At 35.9% G+C, this 19170-nt stretch overlaps 1 protein-coding gene across 1 annotated transcript in view; it reads left to right on the forward strand.

Annotated features, from left to right (window-relative positions):
• ERAP2 (endoplasmic reticulum aminopeptidase 2) overlaps nt 1-14632 on the forward strand; it is a 39431-nt gene extending 24799 nt beyond the window's left edge. The window contains exons 12-19 of the mRNA XM_007120937.3: nt 307-386; nt 1373-1556; nt 5677-5833; nt 6505-6689; nt 9206-9367; nt 9907-10047; nt 12022-12103; nt 12804-14632. Coding sequence (XP_007120999.1) covers nt 307-386; nt 1373-1556; nt 5677-5833; nt 6505-6689; nt 9206-9367; nt 9907-10047; nt 12022-12103; nt 12804-12947 — 1135 coding nt within the window. The 3' untranslated portion in view covers nt 12948-14632. The remainder of the gene's footprint in view (nt 1-306; nt 387-1372; nt 1557-5676; nt 5834-6504; nt 6690-9205; nt 9368-9906; nt 10048-12021; nt 12104-12803) is intronic.
• Nucleotides 14633-19170: the final 4538 nt, after the last annotated feature.

Genomic DNA, 19170 nt, shown 5'->3' on the forward strand with positions numbered 1-19170 from the left:
AAGATTGATTTTTTTTCTCTTACTTAGAAGAAAACAATCAGCAGAACTTGTTGTGGTATGATATTTGGACAGCAAATGGCACAGGTAATTGTGACAGAGTTCAACTAGGTATACATTGCTGCTCCTTCATAATCATTATGGAAGAACTTTTGCACACCCAAGGATCTGCTAGTCTTAGCCTATAAAATTTATGATGGTGTGAAGGATGAGTGATTAGGTGTCTTTTACAGCCTATCCGAGTCTGATGATGTGAAAATTGAAATGGCCATTAATTTAGTCTGTAACAGTCTTTACTTTCTAACATAGGTACCTTTGGCATATCCCAGTGACCTATTCCACAAGTTCCTCTAATGCAATTCACAGACACATTCTGAAATCAAAGACAGGTAATGAACTAACTAGCCAATAGCTGTTTTAATTCTGAAATTAAACATGTTCTGAGATATTTGGAGGAAAGATACTGTAAGTCAATCTGATAATGAATGATATATGTTTGAGGAAGTTCTCATTTATCCATATATGTGTTACTAAAAGAACCTTTTAGCTAGAAAGTCTGAATTTTTTATTCAGTGAAAAGTTCTCTTGTGCTTCTAGCACTTAGAGATAGGTTTATATTTATATTAAGAAATGATGGCATCCTATCTTATGTCTTTTAATACATACTAGTTCAGTGGATAAAGGCATACACTCTGGAATTGATTGGCTCTGGATTCAAATCCTCATTCTGTCACATATTAGATGTATGCCCTTAAGAAAATTTTTTAACTTCTTCTGAGTTTCAGTTTTCTCATCTTATTTTGAATGGGGATTAAGCCTCACAGAGCTTTTGAGAGAATATGGTAATGTTATCTTACCACCTATTATAATGTCTGTCATATTAAAAATAATACAATTTTAATTTCCCCTTTAAACACATCACTGAAATTTTAGAATGTTCCCATCATAATGTCGTGTTCAGCCTACAGTCCTTATTTTGCCCCAAATAAGGACTGGACAAATGGATCACCTATTTACATATACATATTTCAATGAGCAGTAACTAAACCTTGAGACAAGGCCACCAATAAATCAAGCCAAATTCCAGTCATGCTCATCGTCTGGCTCACTGGGCCCTTGCATGCCTCTTAAACCTGCTTTTGAGAACAAATTCATCAGTCCTTTTCCCAGGAATTAGTTTATTTATTAATTTAATAAGGTCAGCATCCCCAAAATAAGCCATCCAGCAGACTATGAAAATAAGGATCATTGTGAGTCTTCCAAAACTTTGTCTTCTCCTTGATTTATTAGTAATAGTATGGAGACTAACACTTTTGCAGATGTTCCTGGTGTGCACGTCGATAAGGAAATATCTATACCAATTTTCTCCTCCTAGATACTCTGGATTTACCTGAGAAGACCAGTTGGGTAAAATTCAATGTGGACTCAAATGGCTACTACATTGTCCACTATGAGGGGCATGGATGGTACCAACTCATTACACTGCTGAATCAGAACCACACACTTCTCAGACCTAAGGACAGAATAAGTCTGATTCATGATGCATTTCAGCTAGTAAGGTAATGCAAAACTTCATCTGATTTCATAGGAAATAACTGCTTTATCACCAGATACATTAGATTTCAAATCAAACGTTCAGTGTTAATCATTCACATGATATGGATATGAATGGAGGTCAAATACAGGCCATTAGGCCACAGCCTACCCACTGATAAAGTATTTTGACCCACCCAGCGTTAAAAAATTTAATCCAACATTTTAAAATATGGAGAAGTTTATGTAGAAATCCTGACTTCTGGAATCTCTTAAATAATGAGAAAATTTGGCAACTGTGGGCCTTCATTCCCACAGGGCAACCATAGAGGAGGGTAGAGTGGGCAGATCTTCCTTTGGGCCAGGCCTACATTCTCCTATGTACCAAAGTCCTACATGGTACACATGAGGGGCTTGTTTCACTCACTTATGGTGGACCCTCCAGGCATTTAAGCTTTTGACCTCAGATTTTAAATTTGTTTATGCTGGTAGCTTGCTGTTTCACCAAATACCAATGTAATCTGTCGGACAAAAGGTATAAATATGGTTATAACCTTTATAATTTTAAATTCTAGTGCACAATCCATTCATTACTTTGGTCACATTGGAGAAGTCAATATGAAATTGGTAGAAAAATGAAGGAGGAATTGGCTGCTTATGTTTATTCCTCTTTTTACTTTCCTGGAAAGACGAAGTGTTTTCTTTCCTTTTTCCCATTTATCATCAACAGAATAATATGTAGAATAAATCACAAGGTCACCAATGGAAAAAAAATTGGGGATCAGGTGGCGTATTTTGCATTATATAAGCTTTTCCTATTCTGAGAATTACTGTAATGTACTCACTTTATTCAGTGTGACATATTATTTCCTTTCCTATCCTTATTTAGGACAAATTAAGTAAAGGTAACCAGCAAGACATCTCTCAGACACAGCTTATCTGTACAATAGAATTCCCTAGTTAGAAAAGTGAGAGGATTGAGAGCTTAATCCTCAGTCCCATAGGTCTCAGGAGTATCATGGTAGCATAGCTATCCTATGTCTGAGTGGATGCTTGATAGACTAGCTGAGAAGTGGATTATCATTAGTTGAGGGAGGTTTGTCTGCTTAAAGGAGAAACTCTGAGCAGATTGCAAAGAAGGTAGATTACAAATTTAAGACCAGGCAGAAGGAAGAATATTGACAACTCAGCAAATGAAAGCCAATCTTTCAAGTAGTTGCAAAGTCTTTTTTGCTGTTTCTAGCCTATAAATTTATGTGTAGTGTAAATTTAGCAGAAGGAACCCTATAGTTACTGAGGCATCAGTGGAAAAGCTATCATTTCCTTACTAGGTAGACTGGTTAATGAAGTTCCGAGTACAAATTTTGGTTTAAAACAAATCAACTAAGTACTACCCCTTCACTTATTGTTTTTAGTCTTTAAAACTTTTTTTCTAGTCTTTAAAACTTTTCTAGTCTTTAAAACTCCAATAATAATAATGTCTATCATGTAGGGTTGTTTTGAGGATTGCTTAAGATAATGTAGATAAAGCACTAAGTACAGTAATAAATGCTCAATAAATGGTAGCTGTTAGCATTATTAGTATTATCTAATATAAATTGTTTAAAAGATCATGCGTTGAATGGGAAGGTGAAGTGATAACATAGAAAAATGCATTTAAAATAATGTGAAATTGGAAAAAAAGCAGAATGTAAGCTTAGGTATTATTAAGTTTGCAGTTACATGAAAAAAAAAAAGTAAGCTAAAGGTGAGAGAAACAAAAACAGAAAGAAATATTCCAAAGTGCTATTAGTAAATATGTAAGGTAATGAAATTATGAGTTTTTTCCCCTTAATTTCCAATTGTTTTGTAGTTTGTTTATATTACTTTTATAATGAAATTAATTATATAAGAAAACAATTTAAACATCTCATAATAGTTCTAAATACTTTTACTTGCTACTCTGCTTTGGTGATATATATCTCTTCCTTCCCTGCTTTGTGAAATATCTATTTAAGAGTTAAAGGATGTAATCTGTGATCACATTTAGTCTAGAGGCAGAATTTGACCCAGGAATGCATATTCATTTCAATTGGGTTTTCATACTTATTATTAAATATAATTTAAGACTTGGATCTCCTCTGAGTTGGGTGGAATTAAAATGACAACCATAATTTCCTTACAGGTAAACTATTTATTTCTTTAAGTCCAACATCACAAAAAGAAGCCCCAAATTGTTTCCTCAGGAATACAGTTTATTTCACAAAGGTACCATTTAGCTGAAACTTTATATAAATAGGTAGATAGACTTTTTCCTGTTGGGCTGAAGTATATGCTTATATGTGGGTTTAGTTTTTAAGCTAAACAGACATTCAGATAACGTTTTGTACATTGATTGAAGCAGAGGGCAGGTAATGAGGGGCTGGAATTTTATTAAATAATAACTTTATAAAAAGAAAAGGAGTCCCTCTTAAATGAATATTAAGATTAAAGTGTTTTAAAGTAGGTAAATATAAGAGTAAATAATGGCATTTGTCTAAGTAAAAAATAAATTAGACTGGGCCAAAAAGAAAAACAAGATTAATATAAAGTGAGTTTTATGTGTTAAACATTCTTTTTAAAATTTTAACCCTAGAATATAATACCTAGTTTCTTCCTGTTACTGATCCTCTTAGTATACTTTATAGCATCTGAAAGGAAATAATGTCACGCTGAATAAAGCGAGTACCTTACAGAAATTCTTAGAATAGGAAAAGCTTACAATGCATAATACTCCACCTGATCCTTAATATTTTTTCTGTTGGAGACCTTGTGACCTGATTTATTCTACATATTATTCTGTTGATGGTAAATGGGAAAAAGGAAAGAAAACACTTTGTCTTTTCAGGAAAGTCTAAAGAAGAATAAACATAAGCAGCCAATTCTTCCTTAATTTCTCTACCAGTTTCATATTGATTTCCCCAATGTGAACAAAGTAATGAATGGATTGTGCACTAGATTCAAAATTTTAAAGGTTGTGACTATATTTGTACTTATCTACTGCACCATATATTGTGACACACATGTGGGCAGGAATAGTGACATTTTGTGGATTTGTTTTTTTAAAAATATAGCAGACCATAAAATCATAGAGCATATGGTCCAGCCCTCTGTCTTTAGATGAAATGTTTGGAAAATTTACTGTTAAGTCTGTTTTAAAGCAGTATGTCATTGTGGCTGAGAAGAGTATAGTCACAACAAAAGTTGCTTGCTTTTAATGTCACTTCTTTCTAGTTTCAGTTCCCTCATTTCAGATAAGAATTTAAAATTTTAAAAACCCATAGGAGATAGGGCATTATATTAATGAAAAATTCAAAACAGATATCTTTGTTCTGGAATCTGTTTCCATATAAAACTATTATGCTTAATCTGGGAGTTGGATGCTGGCAAGAATGGTTTATAGATGCTTCAGGGACTCAGGTCTTCTCAGAAACACATGTGAAAACCACTTTACAAAAGTGACAGTATAATGGTTTATTTCCTCTACATAAGAGATCCTAATGTTTTGATATTCAGAATAATAGTTTTGTTGTTTGTTCTTCTCATTAAAGGAAAATGTAGAGAAGGCATATCACTTTAGAATCTAAATAGATTCTTTAAAAAAATGAAAATCCTTGTTTGGACCCACTCAGAATAAGTGCTGCTTCTCTGTTAGGCTCTAGGAGGGACATCAAAGAAACAAAAGACATGGCACCTGTCCTCAAAGTTCCAAATATGCTCCGAGGAACAATTCAGACCCACAAATTAGGCAATTAGAGAATGACAAATACATGAAAATTTGATATTATTTGGTACTAAACATTAATATTAGCTAATATTTATTTCATTTACAAGGCTCTTATTTATGTTAGACATTAGTCTAAGCACTTTACCTATATTAACTCACTTAATCCTTACAACAGAGGACTAAAGTAGATACTCTTATTATCCCCATTGTATTGGGGAGGCAGCTGAAGACCAGAGAGGTTAATTTGCCCAAGTCATTGGCAGAACTAGGATTTAAACCAAATGGTCTGAATATAATGAACTGCTTCTGTTATTGCTGTCTATATCATATCTGTTTTAATATTTAAAATATTAAGAACTGTAAGATATGCACAAACCACTGACATTTGTTTTATACCTCAGCGCAGGAAGGTTGACTCTAGACAAAGCCCTTGACCTGACTCGCTATCTCCAACATGAAACAAGCATCCCTGCACTTCTCAAAGGCCTGGAATACCTAGAATTGTTTTACCACATCATGGAAAGAAGGAATGTTTCAGATGTCACTGAAAATCTCAAGGTTTGTGTTTCTTTCAGAAAATTCATTAAGTAAAATACACAGTGCCTGGAGGATCAGTGAGACTTGTTCTGTTTTGTGTGAACTCTTGGGGTTAAATCTTGAAGAATCTGAGGAAACTGGCTGATAGCACAGTCAACACTTAAGCACCTAGTAGTTAGATGTCCCTCGTTCCTTGTCATCACCATCCTAAGAGCTAGGTGCCAGGATCATAAGCAAAACATCCCTCCTAAGGTGATTTTATCTTATATCACTTGGTATTCCCCCCTCAGATAGGAAATTAAATTGTACTTCTTTTTTTTTTAACATCTTTATTGGAGTATAATTGCTTTACAATGGTGCGTTAGTTTCTGCTTTATAACAAAGTGAATCAGCTATACATATACATATATCCCCATATCTCTTCCCTCTTGCTTCTCCCTCCCTCCCACCCTCCCTATCCCACCCCTCTAGGTGGTCACAAAGCACGAAGCTTAAATTGTACTTCTAATGGAGAAACTAACTCTGGTAGGTGGAGGCCAGAAAAAGAGAAGCAAAATATAGAGATAAGTAGTTCTATGCTTTGGGAAAGGTTCATGCAGACAGTTTAGAGTTGAACCCTTTGGATGGGTGAGTGAGAGCTGGGTTAAGAACTAAACTTAGCCTTTCTATAAACCATCCTATGCTTTCTGCAGCATTACCTTCTCCAGTATTTTAAGCCAGCGATTGACAAGCAAAGCTGGCGCGACGAGGGCTCAGTCTGGGACAGAAGGCTTCGTTCGGCTCTCTTGAAGCTGACCTGTTACCTGAACCATGCTCCTTGCATCCAGAAGGCAACTGAACTCTTCTCTCAGTGGATGGAATCCAATGGAAAATTAAAGTAGATCTGGACTTCTGTCCTATTCTTTGTTCCTTTCACTTTGATGTAAAAGTCTTTGATCATGCAAGACATTAGATCTAAAACCTTTTAGTGAGGCTAGAAAAAAAAAAAAACATGCTGGGAATTACATACCCTTGTTTCATGCTCCCACATAGCAAGTTCTGGATAGATTTTGTGGGAAGTGAGGTTAAGTCCCTGTAGTGGAGAGCTAATGAACATTCGCATGGTACCAGAAAGATGGCCAGAGGGTGGAGGCCGGCAGGGCAGCTGCCCAATCTCCAAGAGTAATGCCTTTTAAAGGTAAAAAGCAATGTGAAATGTTCATGCAATCCAAACACCAGTGATCAGTTGATGAAACTAAAAAAAAAAAAGGCGGGGGCATGCCTCTTTAAAATGTGTTTACTTCTTAACCAGTTAACCAATACCACACCACAGCCTTAGCCCCAAGTTTCAACTTTGATAGGAAACTGATGATTTGGGCCATCTAAAGGATGTCTATGGTGGTGAAATTGATTCCAGCGGTGGTTGTAATCAAGTAGATGCCTGGTGATCAAAAGGATTATGTTGCAGTTTAGTTTAGCAGCTGCAACCCATAGGTACTGAAAGACGCCACGATCTTTTCAATGTAAGCCTTGATTTCTGTCCAACGCATGATTTTATATTGTTGCTATTAAAACTCTGACTCTCCAGTTGGATGTTTTGAGAAATCAAATCTGTATATGAATTAAGGAAAATTCCTTTTTAAAATAGAAAAAATAATTCACAACTTTAGTACCATGTAAAGCAATGGTGTCAATTTTCCCTCTGCCAAATTGTTATGAAATGCTATTATAATTTATGTCCACATAACTAAAGCTCAGTGAGCTTTTTGAAATCTTTTCTTGAATTCTTCTTTAAAAAAAAAGTAATTTGTTTTCTTCTTTTTGGACTTTTTTACTCTTTGGGATTTAGGCTTAAAATCAGTTTCAGAACAAAAATTTCTTTTAGCTATATTTTCCTCTTCTTTTTGTTCATGTTTAAATGAACTGTATGAGTGAGGCTAAAATATAAACATCTGTTGCCCTATAACACAACAGAATATTATTCTTTCTTTATGCTAGTTATAAGAGGGATGATCTTACCTGCAGTAACTCAAGTCCAGTAGATACAATGGTTCAACTTGTTGAATAGGATGCTATGCCTATGAAGAAATTCTGGGTAAATCTCATTTAAGCTTGTAATCAAGAACACATAATCATATATTGTAGGTTTCTTTTTTCTAAACTTCAAGAGCACTAGTATTAATCCTAAAGGGGAATTTCCTTTTACTGATTAATTGATTACTTCATTCATGAATTCAAAATATAATGCTTTGCCTGTTGCCTATGTGCCAGGCACTGCATTTGGTGCTAAGAATAAACTAGTGAACAAAACAACTATGTGTTCTACCTTCAAGGAACTTACAATTTATTTGTTACCAATTTTTATAAATTTGTACAGTAAAACACACTAAAACAAAATAACGTGGAATGTAATTTAATTACTTCTTGTTTTATGATTCAAAGTCTCTTGGGATATTTAAAGACGTATAGCACAGTGGAAATAGCACAAGATTAGAACCATAGGTCTAAATCCCATCTCCAAAAAGGCTAGTATGTCACCTTGGTGCAAGTTACTTAACCTTTCCAAGCTTTATTTCCACTTTTTAAAAATTAGCATAATTTTTCTATCTCACTGGGTAGCTTTGACAGTTAAATAAGTTGTATAGAGACTAGTACAATCTTATGGTCCCTGAGTGATAAACACAAATTTCCTGTCCCATCCCTACTTCTCTGTGTTTTGGTTATTCCATGCCATCAATATGAATATCATTTATAATTGATCTAATGATATTTGGGATTAAAAATCATAACCAAATTAAAATCAAAACTAGTTAGTATCCTATAGGACAATAAAACCCCAAAACCATGGTGTCTTCTTTAGGTGGACAGAAACTAATAATATTGCATCTTATCAGTTTTACAGAATTATAAAATGACTGAACTCTATAAACAGCTGTGCTAAAATATAATTCTCTACACCTAGAGAGTCAGATAACTCTCAGACAGGCTAGAAAATACTCCTAATGTGACATTAAAGCAGCAAGTAATAATCTTATAAAAAAAATCATATAGCACCAATATATGCTATTTGATGATAGAATTCTACATAAACGAGTGCATTTATATTTCAGAAATCACCTTTTTTATTTATTCATTCCATCAACTTTCTGTTTTCATCTCCAAGTAGTTTACATTTTTATGATTGTTATCCTTGTTAACATTTTATCATCAGGAGGAAAAAAACCACAAATAATTTGCAAAGTAGACTTACATAAAATATTTTTATAAAAATTTGCCAGAAAAAAAGGTTTAATGTGCTAGGTACTGGAAATAACTCGGGGTGATTCTGTTATAGCAATTTAAAATCATAATAAGAAAAAGAGAATTTTTTCTTTCATAGAAGTTTTTTTTTCACTTTTGTGTTTAATATTACAGTATCCCAACAGATGTTTTAAAGATTGTGTACTCCGTGGGTGCTCAAACAACAGCAGGATGGAATTACCTTTTAGAGCAATATGAACTGTCATTGTCAGGTGCTGAAAAAAACAAAATTCTGTATGCATTGTCAACCAGCAAACATCAGGAAAAGTTAATGAAGTAAGTGAATTTAACTAAATTGTTAAAAGTAAACTTACACATATTCAGGGAAGATACTAAAATTTCAGCCACCAATTTCAAAGGTATATAATAATAATTGAATCAGAATTTGAACCGCTTTGACTTTACTTCCAAAAATATATATTGACAAAATGCAAAACAGATATTCCTTAGTTATTAACATGTGATTGATACTAAACAAATAGCTATGTTTTACTTTCAGAACCTTGGTGGAAAATTATTGTACAAAATACAAGATGCTAATCATCTTGTATTTTAAGATGCTAATATAAGATGTATATAAGATGCTAATCAAAGTTCTTTGAAATAATAAGTGAATAAAATTACTTCTAGAAAAAAGTAAAAGTTTAATTGGAAGAGTAAAAATGTTAGCTAGTAGAGACTTTATTACTGTTTTCGGTACATCACACTTTTGTCATGCCTCTTTCTCTCTGATTCTTCTAATATACTGATAGCCTGAGTTAATTTCCATTATGAAACACAAACCATGAAAAATTAAGTGATTTTTATTTCTTCAGGTTAATTGAACTAGGAATGGAAGGAAAGGTTATCAAGACACAGGACTTGGCAGCTCTTCTTCATGCAATTGCCAGAAATCCAAAGGGGCAGCAATTAGCCTGGAATTTTGTAAAAGAAAACTGGATCCATCTCCTTAAAAAGTTGGTATTTGTTTACATCCAGTGTGTGTTCTTCCACCCAGATATCTCAGTTACCTAAACCATGTATAACCAAATGATCCCAATGACACCATTTTTACTCAAATAGTTTGATGAAGTCTGTCAATTTTAAAACTCACTAGCCCAAATTGACCTGTCCAGGTATAAGTGAGAGGAATGAAATAAAGGGAATGGGAAACAGATTTCTCTTACTCAGCCCAGGCAGTGAAGAATTGCTGGGAACAAGTAAGAGCTGAGTTAAATCCAGTTGTCAGCCCCATCCCCCCATTCCCTTCTGGCTCTCTCCCCAACCCTGAAGAATACATTGAAGCCATATATAGTACATCAAACACTGGGGGAAAAAAACTTCAGGAATTCTGAAGAGAACTAATCCCTATTTCCAGTTCCCCTGGGGAGGTGGCACAGTAGAGAGCTTGGAGTAGCTAAAAGAAATTCAATCAGAAATGTTTTGGGAGCTCCCCTCCAAAACTGTATAGGTTATGAGTGTTTTCTGAGGTTTCAACTTTGGGGAAAACTAGAGCTCACTCAGTATGCTCCTGAACCTATAATAGTCCCAGAAAAACCAACAATGATTAGATTCCATTGGAATGTACAGGATGGCATTGCTTTCTCTCACAACAAACCTCCTGCTAAGTGCTCAGCCATTCCTCATCCAAATCCAAAATGTCACTTATTAACTAGATGGAAAATACCCTGAATTAAAGAGCTGTGCAATTTGCTCTGTTTATCTTTGTATCAGTTAGCATCTCTGATGTCAGTCATCCTCAGTTCCTCTTCCCTCTCATTTCTTAGCCATAAAGGGCTCAGAGTCCTCATAGATAGCTTTTTGTCAGTAAAAAGCACATTTCTACCCCACTCCCGGACCTTCAAGGCGTTGACATCCACATGAGACTGAATAGTTAAAAAACTGCTTTTTTTAAAATGTCTTTCCTTAAAGACCTTACTGGAATCATTTGTTTGGTTGTTTGCATGACTGTCTGTCCCCTCCTGAAATGGTCAGACTTTTCTGCAATGCTGTAGATTTATTTCGTAACTGGAAATTATCCTCCTGCCCAACCATGGTGCACAGTCCAGACTTGGGACCATTTCTGAGATGTATCTATGCTCTGCTTTACAGCATGAATCCCTTTGACCTGTGGTACAAATTCTCTATATAAGACACTGGGGTGAAGGATGCCATCTGTGGCTTCGAATGAGAGTTCAACAAACAATGCCCGAATAAACATAGTGTATAAACACAGTGGTGTCCAAAATGAGATGGGGAAGTATGTAAGACAATGCCTTACAGTGCAAGAAGAAAATAATTCTACATGTATTGTTATCTTATGCTCTTAAATTTTCTTTTTTACTTTTAACAAAGTACATGCATATAATTCATAAATAAAAATGTGTATATTGGGAAATTCTTGGTCAAAAAATATTTATTGATGGGTATGTAATCAAAAATGTAGAGAATGCTGCTTTTTTTTTTTTTTTTTTTTTTTTTTGTGGTATGCGGGCCTCCCTCTGCTGCGGCCTCTCCCGTCGCGGAGCACAGGCTCCGGACGCGCAGGCCCAGCGGCCATGGCCCACGGGCCCAACCGCTCCGCGGCATGTGGGATCCTCCCAGACCGGGGCGCGAACCCGGCCCCCCCGCATTGGCAGGCGGACGTGCAACCACTGCGCCATCAGGGAAGCCCGAGGATGCTGCTTTAAATTTAAACATAAACATTGGTCATATTTCCTAAAAAAAGCTTTATTTACATTTTAATCTTATGGTCAAATTTGATAAATTTCATAGCTTTCAGATTTTACTGGATGAATATGAGTTATTCTTGTGGTAATTAATAGTATCCAATGCAAGGCACAAATTTATCATATAGTTATTAATGTTATATATTTTAAATATATAGCATGTTATAAACATAAGGTCATTATTTCTATTACTTAAATCTATGAGGTTCCTTTTATTTTCAGATTTGAGTTGGGCTCGTTTCCCATAAGAATGATCATCTCTGGCACAACATCTCACTTTTCTTCCAAGGATGAGTTGCAAGAGGTTTGTGACTCTCTATTGCTAACAATTTAAAAATAAATGTTCAAGCTGTAGAATTGAGAGTAAACTTAGATGCAATCTGGTTTGGAGTTGTTATTTTATTAAAAGAAAATAAGCTGCTTGTCCAATGTCACATAGCAAGTAAATGGAAGGGATAGGACTAATGTTCATAACATTCAAAATGGAAATTATACTTGAGGGATGAGTCCTTTTGTATTATTTCATTCATATTGTATCATCACTCGAGTGATTATATTGAAGTTTGGAAGAGTGCATAAAGGTCTTTTTAACAAAGTTACTCTTTTTGGTAATTCTGCTTTTTTTTAGAAAAGAATTCTAGTGTTTTACATCTTCTTTCCACAATAAATCTTAAATTTATTTACTTTACAAGCAAATTCAGAATTCTAGTACTTAAATCTCAGATCACTGCTTACTCTATGACTTGGCTCAATCTCTTAACTTCTTTACCCACAGTGTGCTCACTTGTAAGATTTGTCATTCCTGTCTTATTTTATCTATTGTTTGAAGGTAAAGTGAAATAATAATTATGCCCAAAAAAGAGAAGAAGAAAATAACCTTTCAGAGATTGGCAAAGAAATGCTTGCCCCTGTGTTTGTGTAATTTATAAGCTGTTTTGAAACCCTTTGGAAGAGAAAGTGTTTTATGAACCACGTCAGTTATCCTTTTCTTGCTTATTTTTCAGGTGAAACTGTTCTTTGAATCTCTTAAGGCCCAAGGATCACATCTGGAAATTTTTCAAATTGTTCTGGAAACCATATCCAAAAATATTAAGTGGCTGGAGAAGAATCTTCCCACCCTGAGGAACTGGCTACTGATTAGTATTTAAATGGTCAATAGAAACAGCACATCAGATGCAGGCTGTGGGCAAAGCTCAAGTCAAAGTCCCAGATAGTTTAACCGTAAGAAGCCTCAAGAAATCAGTGAGCACAGCTACCTGTGCTCAGCTATCATCTCTAGGTGACAGACGTATGATGCTGGGGTGAGGGAAGGCCAGTTCAGTAGCCTATTTTAAAGTAAACTTCGTGAGTAATGGAGATATGTAGAGATGTATTGATAAATATAACTGTAATAGTTTAGCTGCAACACAGACTGTCTACAATGCCCGACATTATGCAACTACGACTTTGCTTCTTTGATGTTTTTTTTAAACCTTGCATAGAATCCTGGAATTAGCCCAACCAGGTTACCTCCAAGGAAACACAACCAATCTGCAAAAAAATCTTTCTTTTGCATCCTTCCATCTTCTTACTCTCCAGCTCCCTCAACTCAGCCTGAATAGTTTAATTTTTACCATTCATGTGAAATCTGAATCAAATTATGAAGCATACAGATGAAGAAGACAGAGACTTTATCACCAAATCTCAGATTATTAGCAATTAGATATCAGGGTTTATCAAGGAAGCCAGGAAGGCCTCTTGGCTGGAGCCTCACATTCATGAAGAGCCTCAAAAGTAGACTTTTGAGATCATCTCTAAATGAAGTTAAATCTGTAGTCACAGAGGTACAGGAGAGAAAGATGACACCACTTTAATCCATGTACTATTGCATTTTTAATAAATCTTCTGAAAGTTGCAGAGTTAGATCATACTATGGTGTATATTTTGGATTAAATTATGGTTTAATGTAACTATTTAAATGTATAATTATATTTTCTAACCCAGTTTTCGCATTTCTTCATATTTTAAGGGAAACTCTTGATCTCTAAAATGCTTTTCTAGATGCTTCCCTTAATTGTTTGACTAAGGTATTAGGAATAAATAAAGAAAACACCACTCTAAATACAGGCAGTAAATTTAATAAAGTAATGATATACATATAAACTATAAATAAGTTCTAGAAAGATTTGAATCAATACACAGATGATTGGCTTATCTGAGTTATAGAAGCAGGCTGGGATTATCTGGGTGAGAGTGGGGTGGCAGGGTGTTTTCCAATCCATTTTAAAGTGATATCATGAAGGTCTATAGCCCTTTCTCTGTTGCCATAGTCAGAGACAGGATACAGTTTGGATGGACCATGGGCATGACCCAATACATGTTTTGTTAAGTTTGTTTTAAAATCATTTCTTGGAGTCTTTGAAGCACCTTTGACTCTAGATTTGACCTGTTCATGGACCTACCAAGGTTTGTGTAACACCTAAGTGATATCACTCTAGAATTATATGTACTGTAGCATAAGGAAACTGAAAGAGTAAAGAATACTATTTTTCCACCAAGATAGTATGTAAATTAAGCAGTAAATATGTATGAGTTTCCGTAGAATTGTGCCATCAACATTTCCATGAGTAAGAAAAGTACTTTCTCTTGTGTAGTAATTTATCTACCATAAATTTCCAAGTTTTTAATTCTCTTCCTTTTAGTTCTTTATTTAAATACATTTTTAATCTCTCAGATTCTTAAGAATTGAGTACAGAAAGTGGAAATTTTACTATTTGATGAGAATGAACATGAGAAGTACTGTGCCAATAACGTTTTAATGAATAAAGAGTTTTTTTAAAAGAAATGTATTGTACTTATTAGTGTGGTATTTCAAAACCTTTATGGTGGATGCCAGACCCCCACAACAAACTAGGGTTTGGCTAAAGTTAGTTTTACTTTCTTTTACCTTGAATGAATAAAAAAGTTGTAAAAACGCTATATACAATATCATGAATAATGATGGAGTGAGTAGATACAACTTCTCCATGCTTCCCTGCCTGATTCCCCACAGAGGCACAGGGGAAATTTTGTGGTTTCCAGAGCCCACTTAGAATGAGAAATCTTCCAGATCAGGGGAGCCCAGAGCAATGACTTATTCCCTTTTTAGGGTTTGTGTCAGGGAGACTAGGCCCTTCAGCCCTCAAGAGTCCAACTAACTACCGTGACAGGAATTTCTTGTCCTACTTCATGTTCATACTTCTGCATTTCATTCTTTGGTATGTCATTGGGTCTATTTGAGGTTCCAGAGAAGCAAGCCTGGCCAGGAACTACTAGGAGAGATCCTAATTTTCTGAGCGAAGTTCCTACAGTTTTTCTTGGAATTTTTTTGGGGGGAGGAGGGGTTTATTCCATTCCAAACTGGAAGGAAGGCCTCTAAATAGTCACAGGATCTAGTTTTCTACTTAAACATTAATGTCTACCAAACACAAGGTTGTTTATAATGGCCACATTTTTACTCTGCAACAAATACCTCTTTACCTAAATTCATTATGACCTTATTTCCATTCAACTATGTCACTATTTTTCATTCAGCACATAATTATATTTACAGACTTTAAATCAACAATTTATTATATTGTCTGCTTCCTAAAACCTTAATCTCATCAAAGTCATGTTTCCAAATCATAAGGAAGAAAGGGTGAAAAGGATTATGAAAGAAGTGGGTTTGCTGGGTTGAAGCGTATGTGTATTTTACATAATCTAATATTTTAATAGCTGGTGCCAGATTATTTTTCTGAAAAGGGGTGTTAATTCACTTTCTTCTTACCCCTATATTCTTACTTGTCAGTATCAAATATTAATCTCTTGTATCTAGTAATCCTTTTTCATAGTAAGGTACAGTTTCTCCAGATACTTACAAAGCTATGTCACTGCTTTCTTTTGATTCGGTATTTGCTTGATACATCTTTTTGTACCCTGTTACTTTGAATTTTTCTGTATCCTTTTGTTTCATATGAGTCGTTTATAAACAGACTATACCTGAATTTTGTTTTCTAGTATGTTCCCCACCTCAGGCAGGCCCAGGCTTTGTCCTCTGTCCCCTCCACTCTCAAAGGCTTAAAAACTGAAGCTTCAGATGCCCTCAAGGAGAACATTAACTTCAGCCCTTCTGCTAACCTCTCAGGTTTCCTGCTTTCACTTAGTTTTTTATCCATGACTATTCCTTACTAACTTTTCAGGTCACAAATGCATCAAAATAATTAAAAAATATATTTCATTCTACATTTTTAGTTATTTTTAGCAAGAAGGTTAGTCAGGGTACCTACTCTAGCATATTCCCAGAAACCATAATAATTTATTTTCTAATATGCAAATGCCGAACACTTTTACATAGAGGCTCCTTAGGATGGAAACTGGTTGGTGGTATTGACTGTGTAGTATTGATTTCTCAGAAATAAAGTTGTGGGTGCCTAATACTGTATCATACTTAAGAAGTTAGCAGTATAAACAGACCATTTGTTCAGGATTTAAATCAGGAAAATTTTTCCAATATTCATAAAGAGAAATGGTTAGAAAATCTGAGAAATGCAGACTTAACAAGATAGAAAAACCTTTCTATGTCTCAATCACTTCTTCAAACTTAACTTCAACCATAACTTCAAGATCTTTTGCTAATTTGTTCTCCTTTCCCCCGAAGTCCGCATCTTCTACCATACTCCCAGATAAGGTCTGGTAACCAGTTTTCTACTCTAAGTCTATGACTAATTAATTCTCATCTTTAGGTATTTACACACATGATTTCCCACACTTCAAAGTTCATGCCTTCCGCTGTTGAATTATACCATATTTCTTTCTTTCAATACAATATTTCAGGTTCATGCCTCTGTGAGGAGTTCCCATGTTAATACCACCTAGCATGTTCCTCTAGTCATCCAAACAATACCTCTGTTATAATTACATACCTCATTTTAAAGTAGGCAGAGCAAATTGTCTGTGAAAAGACTTAAAAGATACAAAGGATATTATTTCTCAGTTTTAGAACTGTACTCTCCTTTAAAAACTGTTTTCTAATAAACTAGTAATCTTGGAAATCCTAACTGATTTCTAATATTTTGAGTTGGAGTTGGAATAAGGATAAATAGAACATTCTAAAAACTTAAAGATGGAAAGAGGTGGGGAAGGGGGTGGGGGAACTTTTTCTAAAAGAGAGACAGTTGTCTCCATGGTATAAGGCTGCTGATAGGTAATTTTATTTTCTTTCTTTTATTTTAATTTTAATTTTATTTATTTGTTTATTTATTTATATTTTGGCCGCATTGGGTCTTCGTTACTGCACGCGGGCTTTCTGTAGTGGCCCCAAGCGAGGGCTACTCTGCTTTGCGGTGCGCGGGCTTCTCATTGCAGTGGCTTCTCTTGGTGCGGAGCTCGGGCTCTAGGTGCGCGGGCTTCAGTAGTTGTGGCACGCGGGCTCAGTAGTTGTGGCACGCGGGCTCAGTAGTTGTGGCTCGTGGGCTCTGTAGTTGTGGCACGCGGGCTCAGTAGTTGTGGCTCGTGGGCTCTAGAGTGCAGGCTCAGTAGTTGTGGGCATGGGCTTAGTTGCTCCGCAGCATATGGAATCTTCCTAGACCAGGGCTCAAACCCGTGTCCCCTGCATTGGCAGGTGGATTCTTAACCACTGCACCACCAGTGAAGCCCTTATTTTCTTTCTATTCATACCTCCAGATGTAGAGTCAACGAGTAATAGCAGAAATCTTAGAAGGACAAACAGAGTATTTTAGCTAGTGAGGGGGTAAACAGGTAGAGATATGTCAGCTGATAAGGATTAAAGAAAAGATCTTGTCTGAAATAAGTATGCACAACCTATGTGATCCAGACAGAATCCATAGGAGTCAGACCCTATGTCCTGAGTGAGTTAATTTAACTCACACTCGGGGGGTTGAATTAGGTCACTTAAGAAACAATGAATAGGACTTCCCTGGTGGCACAGTGGTTAAGAATCCTCCTGCTAGTGCAGGGGACACAGGTTCGAGCCCTGGTCGGGGAAGATCCCACATGCCGCGGAGCAACTAAGCCCGAGCACCACAACTACTGAGTCTGCGCTCTAGAGCTCACGAGCCACAACTACTGAAACTCGTGCGCCTAGAGCTCGGGCTCTGCAACAAGAGAAGCCACCGCAATGAGAAGCCCTCACACTGCAACGAAGACCCAACACAGCCAAAAATAAATAAATAAATTTACAAAAATTATGTTCTATATTCTAGAAATGCCATTACCAGGTAGGAAAAGCTTATTATTCTCCTACTTTCAGTTAACTATTTCTCTGGGAAGCCGAGGTGTTTAGAGTTGAAGTCCAAGGGAGTATGCCAACTGTTGGCTCCTTGGTCTCACTGAGAACCTAGAAAGAAATAACACCTGCAGTGTTGGCCTTGCAAAGCCAAATCTGAAAAGTGCTGCCTAAAAAAGGAAATTCATGGATTTTTTTCCCCCAAAATACATCTCCCCTTATCCAGCAGCCTTTTCTTCTGTAATTCCACCATTACAGATTCATTCCTTTGGGTTAATAAAAATTAAAATATTAAGATTTAACTCATGCTTTAGTGTGACTTTGTTTTTTTAAATTAATATTTCTTTATAGCTAGCTGACAAAAGGGCCTTAAGGAGAGAAGACCCTGAAGCTGGAAGAGAGGACTGGGGGAGTGGATTCTGGAATGAAAGCAATACCCCAGAAAGGATTGGTTGGGTAGGAAGCTCTGTAGGGCAGTATCTCTTACTTATTTATGGGTATTGTATACAGATGGCATTTGATAAATATGTATTGACTGTGTGAAGCAGCACCTTGAAGTGAGGAAGGAAAATAGAAAATGGGACCTCGGAGAACTCAGAGGCAAGCCTACTTGGCAATTTTGCATCAGATGGTCCTGCTACACCATGATTGTATAGTTCTGCGTCATGTATTATGCATTATATATATATCCTGTGTGCTGGTCTTGACTGGCCCAGTGTATTGTAAAGCCCTAAAAGCAAAACTTTAGCTCCTATTTTGTTTTCAGTTCTCTTTGGTCTCTGGGCACCATGGGTACTCCACAACGGTTGCTGACTGACTGACAGCCTGTGCTGGCAGTTATCAGCCAGAGGGAGGAAGAAAGCATCTGAGCCAGCCTAGAGTCAGTCAAGAATTACAGTCAAGTGTAATTTTCTGCATAAACATTACAGGACCTTCTCATGCTCAAAAACAAACAAAAATCTGAAGGACACATTTTATAGGAATGAACCTTAGCCATGCTCTATTTCAGCATAGCTGTAAGAAATAAAGGAAAATGAAAACTGAATCAGTATCTCCAGAAGTGTAAACATCTCCCTAGAAAGAATAAGTCAATCAAAAATTCCAGCTAGAGATCATTTCTAAAAATA

Source organism: Physeter macrocephalus, chromosome 8, assembly GCF_002837175.3.
Source record: "Physeter macrocephalus isolate SW-GA chromosome 8, ASM283717v5, whole genome shotgun sequence".
NCBI lineage: Eukaryota > Metazoa > Chordata > Mammalia > Artiodactyla > Physeteridae > Physeter > Physeter macrocephalus.